This window comes from Micropterus dolomieu, linkage group LG20 (genome assembly GCF_021292245.1).
Source record: "Micropterus dolomieu isolate WLL.071019.BEF.003 ecotype Adirondacks linkage group LG20, ASM2129224v1, whole genome shotgun sequence".
In the NCBI taxonomy this organism is placed as follows: domain Eukaryota; kingdom Metazoa; phylum Chordata; class Actinopteri; order Centrarchiformes; family Centrarchidae; genus Micropterus; species Micropterus dolomieu.
The window spans coordinates 8433561-8449497 of NC_060169.1; the positions used below are offsets into that span (position 1 = coordinate 8433561).

Below are 15937 nucleotides of genomic sequence, written 5' to 3' on the forward strand. Positions count from 1 at the left end.
CACACACAGAGACACAGAGACACACACACACACACAGAGACACAGAGACACACACACACACACACACACACAGAGACACAGACACACACACACACAGAGACACACACACACACACACACACACACACAGACACACACACACACACACACACAGAGACACACACACACACACACACACACACACACACACACACACAGAGACAAAAGGATGTGTGAAAGAACACTAACCCGGGTTTTATCACTATGGCCCTTCTTCTGGTTACCCTTTTATTCTGTCATGCTCTAAAGGCCGAACAGATTAGTCAGACTTCTCACATCCTTCATGCAGTGGAGTGAAAGGGTGAAAGCATTGTTTATCTGTCACACCACTTTCAACAAGCATTTCTCAAACACTTGATAACTGGCCTACCTAAATCTAACTGCCAAAAATGAATCACTAAACAAAATCATGTAAAACAGCATGGTAGAGACAAATACTGTGCTTAAAGCCAGGGTAGGCAAAGTATTTCTGATTCTGATGATCCTAGAAATAGACTCTCGATAACTCTCGATTACCTAAAATCCATTGCGATTAATATAATACACCCCTGTATACAAGCCTGCTTTACTACCTTTGTCCAGAACTTGTATTTACAAAGTACCCAGAGACAAATAAGGGAAAACGTGTATAGGGAAATAAAATATTGATTCCCAAGTAAACATGTGAAATGGGGATTTTGTTTAGTGATTCATTTTTGGCAGTTAGATTTACTAATAACAGCTAAAGAGGAGCGCTGACTTATAATCTACACAGTATATAAAGTATATGTTTAACATGTTTGGATGTTTCAATCCAAGCACTGCAGGACAGCAACAGTAGTTGATATTAGCATGATTTTGGAGGGGGGTATATTTAAATATCAGTTTCACTTCCGGCACAGCAGGGGGCGCCATAGCCGCCCTGTGACGTCATCAAGAGACATTAAACATGGCCGACAGCGACTGAACTGATCGAAAAGTGTTGGTCAAATCTGCGAAGTTCATAGTCTGTGCTGCAGGTATTCGGACTTTATTGTGCAGTTTGACTGTGTTATTATATTTGGACACATCCCACACATGAGTTGGAGGGTGAAGTTGAGTTTGTTCGTCCGTAAAGGCCGCACTAAACCGGGCATTAGCCCGCAGCATTAGCCACGTTAGCAGCCGGACCAGCGCCTGCTTTTGTTTTTGTCGGGGGGTGAAAGCGAAAGGGCTGACATTGTGAAGCGTTTTTAGACTTTTTAGTTCGCCCTTTTCTTTTAAAAAAGAAGTACACGTTTTACTGAACTGGACTGTGTAACGTTAGCTATTCAGTCAGACTGCGGAGCTTTTTGTGTTGTATTGAGGGTGGGGTCCAGCCTGTCGTGCAGCGTGTTGCCCGTGCTATTCATTCAACGCCAACTTCGCAACAAAGCAATACTTTTTAGAAGACGGACACATTGTCACGTTGAGCGGCTGGACTGTACCGGTGTGAACATTACGCCCAGGAATCATGGATTCAAAGCGCTCACACGGCAAACCCCAAACAAGCGGCGGAGGCGGCGGCAGCAGCGGCGACTCCAGCTGCGGCAGCCCCGCGTCCCCCTCCAGCAGCCCCGCGCTAGCATCGAGCAAAACCCCGGTGCCCGGGGGAAACGCGTTCGCTAACGACGGCAGCTTCATGGAGATGTTCAAGAAGAAGATGGAGGAGGAGAAGAGGAAAAAGGAGACGCAGCAAACAGTTGGAGAAGCGAGAGACACCGAGCAAGGACAGACTTCAGTGGAAAAGAAGCCCCCTCCCGTGACGAGCTTTGTAAGGGGTTTGGCAGTTGTAAGATGAGAGAGCAGTAGTTCAACACACATCCAAACTGAAGCACCACTCACTGAGTCTTTTCTTAACTGGCACTTCATTTATTACATCCTGAAATAATGGTCAACATGTCAGTATTATAATTGCCAGTAGCATCTCACACGTCAGTGTTTTTGATATACATTATTTTGTGAACACGTTGTGGCAATATGTATTATTTGTAGAGAAGTCTAGGCTAGGGATGCTCCTCAGTGATGATGGTTTCACTGGTGGTGCCGCAAGAGTCTAAATGTAGACCTTCTGCTCTGGTGTAGTCTCCTTCATTGGCAGTCCATCTGCAAGGGCTCCTATAACGGTTTCAGTCTTCTATCCCCTAACCCAGGTGGGGAAGCGCAGAGGCGGAGTGTTCCTAAAGACCGGCATGGTTGCAAAGAAGCAGAAACACGACACAGAGGTATGTTGGGTTTTGATGGTGGGGTGTCGGTTTGAATTATGTACTTCTGACTCCACCGTTAACCACGTTGATCCTTCTCTCTTACAGGCTGAACCAGGCAAGAGAGATGCTTGGTCAAAGTACATGGCTGAGGTCAAAAAGTACAAAGCCCATGAGTGTGGTGACGACGATAAGACCAGACCTCTGGTCAAGTAGGCCCCGAAAGGCAAACGTGAAGCGACAATGTTTTGAGGGGAAAACCGTCTGGGAGAAGCTCCGGGAAGGCCGGCTAGTCCTGACCTTCTCACACTGCCAGTTCATGTTACCCTTACACATCAAGTCTTTCACAAACTGCTGAGATTGACCGACCGGTTTCTCCTTTTGTATTGTTTTTTTTTGTGTTGCTTGTTATTTGTTGGACTGGTAATTAGATCTGGTGTCAAAAGCTGTTTCAGAAACTTGGCGAACATTATTGATCAATGTTAAATATTTTCAAATTTGTCATGTCTGGGTTGAGTTAGGGTTCACTGATAATTGAAGTTTGATTTAATAACCAAATGAAGTTGTCAATTAAATCTACACTGCCCATTAATGTGTGGTGCCTTAGTTTTGTTAATTCTGTAACAGATGCTCCCTTAAAACTTGGGTGTTGTATGGAGTCCAGGGGAAACTTGGTTTTAAGTATTTTGTTTTAGAGGGTTAGGGTTTCATTAAATTACTCAATTGTGAAGGGGAAAGATTTTAATTAAAAGTAGGTTTGAGTTCTATACAGAAACGAATTCAAGAACAATGAAAAAGTGTACGGCTCTTGTTGACAAAACCCAGTTCATTCAATTTGCAGTTTACATTTCTTACAGGTATCAGTGATAATTACATTATGATAAAAACAGCACCAAATAGATACACTGACCATGCATCAAAGAGGGAGGAGACCTACAAAGGCACACTTTCAATCCCACAAACCAAACGCATTCAAATCCTCATACACGCACATTCACACAGCTAAAAATCCCATTCATACCTTCTCCCTGTCCACAGTGATATAGGTCTATCTTGTAAACATTGACAAACTGTATTTGTCATTTAATTTAACAATTCTATGAAGAATAGTATTTCAAAAGTTATCAAATAATTTTAAAAAGTTATATTTAACTGATGTTCATGAAAAGTTGAGCAGATCAAGTAAGTATGTAACCCGGTCCTCATTTCAGACCCCTATCACATGTGGTCTGTCCATCGGTCTTCCAAAGTCACGTTCCATGATCCTGATTTGTCCAACATGTTGTTATTTCATAAGACTGCAGCCGCTGAGCGTTTAAGTCCAGCTGTATCATAGAGTCTTCCTCTTAGCGTCTCCCCCCTGGCTCTGACTGACATCTGGACAGGAATAATACAGTTCTTAAAATGTCAGCGAAAAGCATCGACAGACAGAAGAACATTCTAGAGATTGGACGACAGCTAAAATGACTACATAGAAAAAGGGCATGCTGCCACCAACAAACGAGCAGAGAACAGGACCAGACAGAAAGGGACAACCCAAGACAAAGAACACCAGACACTTGAAAAGGAGAAAAGGAAGGCAGGGGAGGGAGTAAATGGAGCAGGCTTTGAGGGTGGGTCAGATTTTACCTGAGAAAGCGAGCTGCAAGTGAGGAGGCAGAGCAACCTGAGACCCTGACTGGAGACTCTTATACAGATCTGAGGAGACAGGACAGGGGAACAAGGAGGGACAGATACCAACGAAGGGAGGGAGGGAGGGAGGGGAGAAGAAAGGACAGAAGGAAAAGGAGCAATATGGCATAGAGGTGAAGGACAGGTAATGACCGCCAAACAGAGGAGGGCATAAAGACAGAAGTTTGAGGTAAGTGAGCGACAGGTGTGGGGAAGTAACCAAGAAGGATTGGCACAGTTTTAAGAAGTGCAGAAAAAAAAAAAAGGGAGAAATTTGGGGAAATGGAGCAAACAAAATGGAATAATGTCAAACCGGAGAAAAATCACAAACTTACATCTGACACACAATATGGTGATTAAACAAATGATGCTGTAACATACAACACAAAACGAGGCCTATACAGCAACAGACAGCAGCAGAGAAAGCTACACGCGTTCCTGCCTAATGTGTAAAAATATATGAATACACCAATTAAATCACATACGTACATGTAATATTTAAATTACATTTAGTATCTGCTACCAATTTTAAATGTGTGTGCGGCGTGTAATTGAAATTTCATCAGTATACAGTATCCATGTTTATGCCTCGCGTGCGTCACTCACTCTGGGTCAGGGTAGAGAATGATGCATTGCTACTGGCTGCAGAGCCGGCTGCTGTACTGGAGCCTGCTGTACCCAGTGGAGGCAGGTTTAGCAGCGAGGGGAACTGGAAGGGCAGGGATACGGGCACCAGGCCCCCCAGCATCCCAAACCCCAGGGGAAGAGTCGAGGCTGAGCCGAGCAGACTGCCGCTACCTGCCGTGGAGACCTGAGCAGAAATGGGGTTAAAAATAATCTTGCAGGTTTAAAAGAAAGAGCAAACGTGTCAGAACAAGTACTTCCCTTAAGTATAAGTAGCAATACCCCAATTTAAAACCTTAGATGTAAAAGTCCTCCATTAAAAACCTTACTTGAGTAGAAGTCTGAGTTATATCAACAAAAAGTATCAGAAGTACTAGCAGAACCGCCCCTCGTTGTGTTAGTGTTTACTATATTGTGTATTTATTACAGGAGACTCTTGTTTACCACTATATACACTGTATAGCCACTGTTGTGTATTTTGTGTGTTTCATCTATAATAATGTAGGCTGCAACTAGTGATTATTTTCATTATCAATGAATCCATTAAGCTATTTACCATTTTACATACAAAAAAAATATGTTGAGAATCCCCATCACAATTTCTTAATCCAAGAAGACATCCTCATGTTGCTTCTTTTGTCTGACTGACAGTCCAGAATCCAAATATATTCAGTTTATTGTGATGTAAAAGTGAACAAAAGCAGCAAATACTCCCAAAGGAAGATCGGGAACTAGTGAATGTTTGGCATTTTTGCTTGAAGAAATGTCTGAAACAATTCATTTTCTGTTGACTTGACTAATGTAAAATGTATCTTAATAAGGTTGTGTTTTAAATCTGAAACAGCAACTACAGCTGTCAAGTAAATGTACTAAAGTAAACATTACAATATAGAGTATAATAGCATAAAATATAAATACTGCCCTAAAGTAGTGCTGCAACACTGCACTCAAGCAGAGTATTGGAGTAAATGTACTCTGTTCCATTGCACTAACCCTTCGTGGTATGTAATCATGCAGGTCATTTTTGCTTTATTTGTGTCTGACATCCACCCCAACACTGAAGGTGAATGGGATTTTAACTGAGGCACCTGAAGGGTTGAAAACAGACTTTTCACAAATTCAACAATAACACGTCTTTCTAGAAGCCAGGTTCAAGTTAACTACTTGACTTGGTAGACTTACACACAGACTTTACTGTGGACCACAATAATTAGTTTCCTTCACGTTCCAAAGGAACACTGTTGAGGTCTGTGGACTCTCGTGGATAGCAAATGAAACTACATGGTTACACACCGCTCAGGGTAAATGGAACACGTTTGTGATTTGGGTGAACTGACCCTTTAAATAAATGCAGTTTTATGTTTGGTGACATGACCGTGACACCCGTTGATCAGCACTTAGTGCAGGTAACATTCACTGCCATTTTTCTGTGCACTTTAACCTGAAACAGTAACCACGTGTCCTTGTTCAATGATGTTTCAGTGCTAAAGTGGGGGATGATCACATGACTGCAGTGCATGTGTGCTGGATAATAATGCATTTGGACAATCAGAGGCAAACACTACAAGTATCTAAACAGAACAAACCTGTGGCAACTGTGAAGAGACAGATGACGATGGGACAGACGCGACTGGCTTGGCCCCCTGAGGTGTCCCGCCCCCGGGCCTCTGACGCTGGCCTGGGTTGGCAGAGGCCGTTGTGGGGGAGGCACTGGATCCTGAATGCTTGCTTATGGATATGGTGTTAATAAGGCTGGTGTTGGTGGTGCTGTTGTTGTTGGGGGTCTTCTGGCTGCCTGGGGGAGTGTAGCCGCCTTGCCCCGGCTTGATTGCGCCTCCTTGGGCACCTGAGAACTGCGGGCGGAACCCTGCTGGGGTTTTGGGCGAGTACTGGTGTATGGAGGGGGTTGCCTGAGACCTGGGGCTTTGAGAGATGGAGGGTGAGGCGATAGTGGTTACGGTAGGGTTAGGGGTGCGGGGAGTGAGTTTGACGATCGGCGGGATGCTGCTGTGGGTGGACTTGGTGAGAGTAGCGTGCATAGGGGTGATGAAGTTAGACTGAGGCCGGGGCTGGGGCTGAACTCCCGTGAGCGTTTGAGAGAGGGAGGACTTACCCTGTTGGGCCTGGGGCAGGCGAGGTGTCTGGAAGGTTTTGATGGTCATGTGTGAGGGAGATGGGAGGGGCCGAGACTGAGGCGATGTGAAGATGAGAGTGTCACTACTCGTGGCTTTATTATTATTGCTGCCTTTGAGGAGGCCAGATGGGGGAGCAGAGACCCCCGTCTTTAATCCTGGGGCCATGAGCGGAGACGCAGTGGGCGGGGGACGCGGTTTAGGTGACGACGATGAGGTGGGCATGTTGGCTTTAGCCACACCCACACTCAAAGGTCTCTGAGTGGTCAACACTGAATGTCTGTGCGCCTGAACCGTGCCCTTAATCACCCCCATCCCATCCATCCTCACTGAGGTCAGAGGAGAGGATGTGATGGAAGGAGGCCGAGACAGAGAGGTGGAGGAAGACGAAGAGGTAGAGATGTAGTGAGGTGCATTGGAGCTGGGAGTGCTGACAGAGCTCTTTTTCTGCTGCTGGAGGAGAGGCGAGGAGTGGAGAGAAGAGGGGTTGGTGGCAGTCTTGGGTCCATCTGGGGACGGGGGGCTGTCCCCGTGGGCCAGGCCCTTGGCTGCGTTGCCGAGGATGGCCAGGGCCTGGGAGATGGAATCCAGGGAGGGAGCGGTCAGATCCTCGTCCAGGGAATCGAGACATATGGGCTCAGACGGTGACTGAGGTGGCCGCTTGGCAACCTGGGCTGCAGGCGAGGGAGTGGCTGAAGGTGTGGACCGCTGAACCCACACTGCCTCCTGGAAGAACAGATTACACAAAAAAACTATATCATCTCCTAACATTATTACACAATTCCTAGTCACATTAAAAGGACAGGTAATAACATTCCTCTCATGCCCATTTGAACGTTTAAAGACTTTTTAGTTGCTCTAATCATTCTTTTCTTTACAGCATTCTAATGCTGCGTTCACACATATACATAGAAAGTAGTAGGCAATCATGTCATAAGCATAATAATATATAGCCATATCTTTATATATCTTACCTTTGGCTTGGCCTTGGGGGTAGAGACCATCTTCTTTTTTGCTCTGGAGCAAACAAACATAAGAGAGTGAGAACAAGCTAAACAAGTCAGTTTTAAAATCGGTTGCTAATAAGTCACATGACTCACGTGTAGCCTGTGAGGTGACCATGAGCCATGATGCTCTCTTTGAACAGCATCCTGTAAAACAGAAATATACATGTCGGAAAATATTAACCTTTGGGCTTGTCTTGCTAGTTAAAGCTATTGTTAGAAGATAGCAGGTAGTTATTAGAAATCCTCTGACCTGGCCTGCATCCAGCCTTTAGGCCAGAGAGGTTTGACTTCAGTCTCCATGAAGGCTTTAAGGTAGTCTTCGAGAGACAGCGTGTTCTTGCCCTCCAGCTCATAGCAGCCCAGTTTCACCCGCACCAGGTTACACAGCAGCAACCTGGCAAGCACACACAATACAAACAATACAGTAAGAACTCCCCGACTCTAAATCACTGCAGAGGGTAAAACAACTGCGATCACTGTGTGCATTCACAGCCACTTGCATGAGAAATTAACTCCCTTCCTAAGTGAAACTGACCTGAGTTTGTCATCCCAGATAAACTTCTTTCGAGGGCCCATCACCCTCTTCCCTGGTTTCTCCTCATCATCATCCTCTGACCCGTTCTTTTCTCCCTCCTCAGACTGCTGCCTGTGAACAGAAACAAACATCATGTAGCACCCTTAGAAATTATATGACGGGAAATATGTTAAGAAAACAGATACACTGAGTGTGATAATCTGTGGTCCTCTCTGTCCTTACTTTGCCACTTTAGCGATACAGTCCATGTTGTATCGAGCAATCTGCTCCGGCATCACACTGCACACTGCCAGTTTCAGCTTCAGCAGGGGCGTTCGGAGGCGGTCATCCTGGGCGACGGAGATAAGCACGGTCAGAAATCACACACACACACACACGTGCGCGCACGCTGAACGGCAACACTCACATGCTAAATATATAATTGGATAATGGCACATAGCCATCAGTAACAAAAAACAAGAGCTTTAACACAGTTACATTTAGAGGCATGTCCTTTACAGAAAAATGGGTAACGTAAGCTGGCCATCATTTTCTAATCGACTTAATAAAACAGAATGAAAAATTATTCATGTCACTGTGGTTCCCTGTGATGAATCTCCTGCATTACACAACATGTAGCCATTCAATTCTGCAGAGGCCAGTATTTAATAGGCGGACTGCAAGTCCTCCAGCGCTGCATCCTGGCAACATTTTTTGTCCTCGTCGTGTCTTTAAACAGTCTGACTCCGGCTCACCTGTATGTTGAGGCTGAGCTTCTTAAGGCGTTTGAGCAGGGCTTCTTTATTGCAGGGCACGAAGGCCTCCAGGTGAGAGTAGACGGCTGAACGCACCTCTGCAGGCTGCTCCTGAACCTGCAGCTCAATACTATTGCACACAGACACATATGGAGATTTCATTAGGTGTAGGGCGTTTGCTGTTTTAATATGTCTGCAAAAGTGTGAAAGGTACTCACTCCAGTAGGATGTTGTTCATGTCCAATGTGAAGAATTTCTTCCTGCCCTCTTCGTCAAACAGCCGGGACGCCTGTGCCAAGAGACAAGCATTAGATAACACATGATGATTTGTTAATCTCATTTATCCTAAGAGTGTGTCACATAAACACAGCTATCACAAAAGGCATGAGGATATCGTATGTTTAAGCCCTTTGTGCCAAATATCATCAGGATGGTTTTCTGCAGTCCCATTAGAACAAGAACATTATTTGTATCATGATTCGTCCTAATCAGATTTAATTTACACTCAAGTTTAGTCACTGAATTAATTAGTCGATCAAAAGAAAATTTATCTGCCGCCATTTACTTGGAGTATAGGTTAGATTGAACAATCTATGTCATTTTTTTTCAATAATAATGCACATTTTCACTCTTATAAGACATTTTGTAGACAAAATGATGAATCAACTAATAAAAAAAGAATCTGCTGATCGATAATGAAAGTAATTGTTGGTTAAGAAAACATGTGATCCAGTGGAATACTGAGGTCCGTACCGCTCTCAAGTCTTCGATGCGCTTTGCGAGGGGGCCTGGGAGTCCACTGGGCAGAGGAGGAGGGGTCATCACGTTACCTTGTGACAGTCTGCTAGCACCTGCTTTATGTCCCATCCCAAAGGAGCCATTCTCTCCCTGCACTGGACTAGAGGGCTGAGGAGAGTCCAGCATCCCGAAGTCCAGGTCACCCATCATGTCCTGCAGAATGTCGTTATTGGCCGAGCCCAGCAGCGACATCACAGCGGGGTCGGCGGCCAGGTCAGACATGTTGCAGTCGTTGCTGCCAGCAGCCTTGGAATGGGTGTTGAGGAGTGCACTGTTGGTGTTGGGCACTTTGGTGGCGGGTCGTGGCAGGCCGGCTGCAGCCATGTTCTTCTTGCGCATCTCCTCCTTCTCCCTGGTGAAGCGCCGCAGCATGTTGGCCAGGTGGATCGAGTCCTTCATCAGCTTCTTCCTCTTTTTCTTTTCTGGCCGATGAATATTCAGGGATGAAACTCTGCCAGCACAGAAGACACAATAAGAAGAAAGACAATTAACTGACTGACACAGAGAACATGTTCAGGAATTAATCTGTAGTGATCACCTTCCTGGGAGGGCAAGGGTGCAGATGGGCAACCATGACAACACAACATCTGACTAACTTCAAATAAGAGAACTTATTGTTCCAAACTATACGATTTTACAACTTCATCTACACATGAGACAGCATTATCACACAGACTTGTGAAAATAGGAAATATTCTGTGCATGGAAAAAATATGAGAAACAACAAGCCTGAGAAGAAGCACTGAAGAAAAATGAAAACCTCACCCGGACTTTGGTACTTTGTTCTTTCTGGGTTTCTTGTCCTCCAGAATTCCACCATCTTGCTTTTTCCGACGTTTCTTTATCACCCGCTCCTCGCCATCTTTCATCTTCTACAAACAGGTCCAAAGGATTTGGTTTATTAATATTAACTTGGAGCTGCCTGCACATATACTTCACTATGTGCTCATACGAGTGCAGAGAAGGGAGAGCGTACCTTGAAGTGATTATCCTCCGTGCCTGCATTTTCTCCCTCAGAGTCGGACGCTGCTCTGAACTGCAGAGTGCCTGTGTTGATGTAGAAGCCTCCGTGTTTTGTGGTGAGCGAGGCCGGCACCAGCTCGTCATACTGAGGCCAGGAGAGAAGTATAATTACTGTTAGTTTTCTTCTACTGCTGCGTGCGGCACCAACCTTTTACCACTAAGAAAAACAACAAAAATTACACTGTTGTCCCAAATCTATTCCACATAAGACCTTCACTTTAAACTACTCTTTGCGGCATACTGTTTTTACAGTTAGTATACAAGAAAGTTATGTGCTTGAGGATTTGTACAGATGCTATAATTAAACTATCTAAAATCTTTCTCAAGCCGTTTCACCACTGAGCACAACTCATTTTTTTTTTCCAGTAAGGATCTCATTCCCATTGCATGTTACACTGTGTGACAATATCTTCCATTACCGCCACACTCAAACACAAGTGACTGTGGCGATAAAATCAATGTGTACCAAGCTTCACTTGATCCCAGTCGACAGTTTCAGCCAAAAAGAACGACTAAAACCTTCAAGCACTGTAGGCGCACACACTGGAAAATAGTTTGATGTACGGTGAAAGTCTGGGCTTCGTGCTGACTATTAAAAAAATAATTTAACATATAAGTGACGACATATGAGTAATGCAGAAAGTGATGCGTGTGCATTCGCAAAAGGGAACTCACAGCCTCTGAATTGTCTATGAAAGGGTCGGTCTCATCATAGCCGTAGCCGATGTCAATGAGATCCTGCATCCTGTCCTTTTTCTTCTTCTTTGGGACCCCACCCTGCGAACAGAGAATGAAAACACAGGGGCCAAAAACATTTAAAACATATATATTAGACATCTTTCTGCACACACAACATTCACACAGTCACAGCTGTAGCAATAAATTCATATATCTTGAGACTGTAACACTCACATATTTGCTCTCAAATTTCTTGGCCAGCTGTTCTACCTCCCGTCTCTCCCTCTCATCGTCAGCAAAGGGGTCATTGGGGTCCAAAGGAGGAGCAAGTCCTTTAGGTACTGTTGAGCCTGCAGGCTTTACCTGAGGAAAACAAGAAATCTGTCAACATAATGAAACGGGAGCAAAGGGGTTTTTAATGTTTTTCTACATAGAGTGCCTATTCTCTAATATGGATATGAACCTCATCAGTCAGGTCTTCGTTAAAGGGAAACTCAATGAATTTACACATGTAGACCTGTTTACTACGAAGCCTGTGAAGACGGTTGTATGATGAGTTCTGGGGGCGCGATTTCAAATCAGAGATGGTTTGCATTGCAAAACAGGGGGGTGGGTGGAGTTTGAAGAATATGGCCACATCCATGTCATATTAGAGTAAAAGTAATTATGAGATTATGGTTTGTAAATAAAGTTTATGTCAACATCCCAGCAGTTATTATAACTGGGACTTTTCTGAGAGCTCAGATTTAGCCAACTTGGCACTTCATAACACAGAAGTGCCTCAAAATCATAGAGACTCCTCACGTCAGCCAAAATAAATACTATGAAGTGTCTTGAGACTATAGAAAGCTGTAAACAAGGGATTTTTCTCTACCATCCATCTCCTATAAATTACATGAATGTGACATTAACCAGGCAGGGAGGGGGTCTAACAGAGGAGGAGGATCCGGTGTTTCTGGAGTTTCACTCACACCAGGGACTACAAGTAAATACATCTGCCTTACCAATTATCTCTCTCTCACAAGTCCCCCAGTTTTAAGGAAATACAATATGCAAATCTCTGAATAGCATGCAACATTCATTTTGAACACTGATGAATTCCCTGACTGAATCTACCTGCCCAGACTCTTGGTCAGGTTCCAATAAGTAAATACTGAGCATAACGAGTTATTCACTGGGTCACTGCTGAGAGCCTAATTGACACACAACATGCAAGATTAAAAGTGTCTAAGTAAATAACAGCATCTCTGAGTGGTACACCTCGGCCTCACCAACAGGCACCACTCGTGAGGTGATGCCAGGTTAGGCCCCTCCTGCTCGCATCATGGTGCCCGCTGTGTGGCTCTGCTCTCTCCGTACCTGAGAAAGAGTTGAGTTGACCAGCTCGCCGTAGTTGAACTCCGCGGACGCTCGTTCATTCGGCTCGGTCAGCGGGAGGTTGAGGCGCACGGTGGGTTTCGCCTCGTCGGTCTCGCCCTCGCCTCCTTTCGGGGTAACATTCCCAAACGGACCTCCTCCTCCTCCTTCTGACCCTGCCGCCGCGACACTTCCACCTCCATCTTTCCCAAAAGTGATGTCGACGGCCTCATCTTCGCGGCGGCGTTTCTTGCTGGACTCCGGGGTCGGCGGCGAGGCGTTGAAGGATGAGATGGTGACGAACGGCACTTTCCTCGGTTCTGCCATTTGACGCTCTCCGTCCGACGAGCGGGCACGCAAAACGGGGAGCGCCGCACTCCTCTGAGCCGCCGCGGGCTGAAAAGCTAAACCTGGAGATGGTCGACAAGTACAGCTAGCTGGCTGCTCTGCTAGCTAGCTTCCTCGGAATGAGTGCAGCAGGCGACACAATGACTTTTATCTCCTCCCAGCCCGTGTTAATCCATATAGTACTGACCCTGGCACCGACCCCGTCACCTACGAGGGACTTAAACTGTGGGAAATCGCAGTTTTGGGTGCTTCCATGAAATTGGTGGTTAGCTACCGCAAGGAGGATTCCGTAGTAGCCATCTTGATCATTATTATCATTATTCAGTGGCTGGGCGTGCGCATGAAAAGAAAGCGGAAGCCAGGGAGGAAGGGGAAGTGTTTGTCCAATGGCAGAGCTGAAACACGCCCACCTGACAGACTAGCGCGAACGTGGAGGAGATGATTGTTCTGCACGGGCGGGATGTCCGGATTCCCTGAATGCGTTTCTACTGTTTACTACAAGGAGGGACACGTTAGCTGTGGGTTTTTTTCTGCCCCTGTGTGCTCGTAAAAATCCGGAAAATAAACATTTAATACCCCATAAAGCCAAAGAGGTGCACTCTGAAATGACGAGTGAAGTTCACGCTGCTAAATAATTCCAAGGATAGTTGAACAAAGATATGTCAATGTTGCAAAACAGGTGCAGAGGCTACAGATCGTTCGTGCTTTTAGTTAGTCTTAACTTACGTGTCTTAATTATTACAAGCGATTTTGCATTTCTAATCTCGTTTTTCAATCGTTAATGCAAATAGTGCACTCACTTTTCAAACATCTCTGAGATATTTGAGTGGTTAAAGCCCTAAATGACTTTATATAATCACACAGTTGGATCTGATTTAACCCCTGGTTTGATGGTCCTGTTTGACTTTTTCAGTTATTCCCTTGTGTTGGTTTATTTGTTCACGTGCTCAGCATTCTTCTTTCTGATGAAGTTAAAGATTGTCACTGCCAGTTTGTGCTGTAAGTATGTGGTTTCAATAAAGTGAAGGCAAAGTGTTACTGACTCACAACACCCCCCTCTCAAATTAAGTGAATTTATATCAATTTAACTTCTAACATGCACTTCCTGTATTCTGTCTCCTTACAACTTCCTTGTTTTGCTTGCACTATTTGCTAAGTCTTAATTGTTTCCTCTAGATATCTATCCGATTGATGCGGTGATGCGTAACAGCTCTTACTAGTAGGCTATTGGTGCTCACAGACCTCTTACTTTGCCAATGCTTGTAGGTTGTCCTTCAAATGAAAGATAAATGTGTTGATCCCATGCACTGTGTCAGAACAGAAGATGTACAAGAACAGATGCAGTGTACAGTGGCTCCCAACCATTTTTATTTGTGGCCCTCTAAAATGATACAAAGTCAACCCATGACTTCTCAAAGGTTAAATATTTATGACTTAGGAAAGACAGTTTTCTTACCCTGTAAGGTAATTTAAGTTCTGTCATTTTAGGGAATTGAAGAGGTAAAACAATACAACAAAAAAAAGCAATGATAAATGTCTTTACAAAACAATCTTATGAAAATAATTCCTTATGTTTTTCTTTACTAATACAGTTATTGTTGCACTTGTAGTGTTAGTGTCTTCATGCAGACAGCATTGAAGAAGGTGAGTAGAGTAGAATGATTTGTAAAATTACTGTAGAACCCCAGAGAACTAGAGAATGCTGTCAGCCTGTGGCACTGCTGAGGTGTTATGGAAGACCAGGATGCTTCAATAGCGGCCTTCAGCTCTTCTGCATTGTTCGGTCTCATGTCTTTCATCTTTCTCATGGCAATGCCCCATAGATTCTCTATGCGGTTCAGGTCAGGCAAGTTTGCTGGCCAATCAAGCACAGTAATCCCATGGTCATTGAACCAGGTTTTGGTAGTTTTGACAGTGTGGGCAGGTGCCAAGTCCTGCTGGAAAATGAAGTCAGCATCTCCATAAAGCTCATCTGCTGAAGGAAGCATAAAGTGCTCTAAAATGTCCTGGTAGATGGCTGCGCTGACTCTGGACTTAATAAAGCACAGAGGACCAACACCAGCAGATGACATGGCTCCCCAAACCAACACAGACTGTGGAAACTTCACACTGGACTTCAAGCATCTTGGATTGTGTGCCTCTCCATTCTTCCTCCAGACTCTGGGACCTTGGTTTCCAAATGAGATGCAAAATGTGCTCTCATCAGAAATGAGGACTTTGGACCACTGAGAAACAGACCAGTTCTTTTTTTCCTTTAGCCCAGGCGAGATGCTTCTGATGTTGTTTTTTGTTCAGGAGCGGCTTGACAAGAGGAATACGACATTTGAAGCCCATATCCAGGACCCGTCTGTGTGTGGTGGCTCTTGATGCAGTAACTCCAGCCTCAGTCCACTCCTTGTGAAGCTCCCCCACACTTTGAATGGCCTTTTCCTGACAATCCTCTCCAGGCTACAGTCATCCCTGCTGCTTGTGCACCCAATGAAGGTTAAAATCAAGGGCAACTGGACTTGGTTGAAGATACTGGAAGACGTTTCGTCCCTCATCCAAAGGACTTCTTCAGTTCTGACTGACTGGCAGGGAAACTCAGCTATTTAACCTCAGTGGGGTCGTTGGCCCGGGTCATCGATACCGCTGGTTCGTTAGTGTTCCTTGTTGCTGTGACGACAGTCGTTACAGTCGTTAAGACTACCTGTGGCCAAGACTGAACGACCATCGTTGGTATCTTCACCTGAGGTCAATAGGTTACGTTTGTTGAGTTTCCTGGGAAGTGATGAAAGGACAGCATTGTAAGT

The 15937-nt window shown here is 44.9% G+C and overlaps 3 protein-coding genes across 15 annotated transcripts in view; 1 reads left to right on the top strand and 2 right to left on the bottom strand.

Annotated features, from left to right (window-relative positions):
* neo1a (neogenin 1a) overlaps positions 1 to 15937 on the bottom strand; it is a 629602-nt gene that overhangs the window by 151838 nt on the left and 461827 nt on the right. The window lies entirely within an intron of this gene.
* Positions 941 to 2831, top strand: trir (telomerase RNA component interacting RNase). 2 transcript variants are annotated; one of them, XM_046033364.1, is made up of 3 exons: positions 941 to 1827; positions 2189 to 2260; positions 2348 to 2831. In XM_046033364.1, the coding sequence occupies exons 1-3, from the start codon at positions 1510 to 1512 to the stop codon at positions 2453 to 2455; spliced, it is 498 nt and encodes a 165-aa protein (XP_045889320.1). In that variant the 5' UTR covers positions 941 to 1509; the 3' UTR covers positions 2456 to 2831. The 2 variants fall into 2 exon arrangements, with proteins under 2 accessions (XP_045889320.1, XP_045889321.1); XM_046033365.1 differs by having other exon boundaries at positions 941 to 1809.
* Positions 2966 to 13481, bottom strand: ubn2b (ubinuclein 2b). 2 transcript variants are annotated; one of them, XM_046033345.1, is made up of 17 exons: positions 12801 to 13481; positions 11676 to 11804; positions 11439 to 11540; positions 10717 to 10848; positions 10506 to 10612; positions 9696 to 10191; positions 9161 to 9231; positions 8943 to 9072; positions 8431 to 8537; positions 8209 to 8319; positions 7924 to 8067; positions 7767 to 7817; positions 7641 to 7683; positions 6121 to 7392; positions 4517 to 4721; positions 3869 to 3937; positions 2966 to 3616 (listed from the first exon to the last, which is right to left on the bottom strand). In XM_046033345.1, the coding sequence occupies exons 1-17, from the start codon at positions 13122 to 13124 to the stop codon at positions 3570 to 3572; spliced, it is 3540 nt and encodes a 1179-aa protein (XP_045889301.1). In that variant the 5' UTR covers positions 13125 to 13481; the 3' UTR covers positions 2966 to 3569. The 2 variants fall into 2 exon arrangements, with proteins under 2 accessions (XP_045889301.1, XP_045889302.1); XM_046033346.1 differs by lacking the exon at positions 3869 to 3937.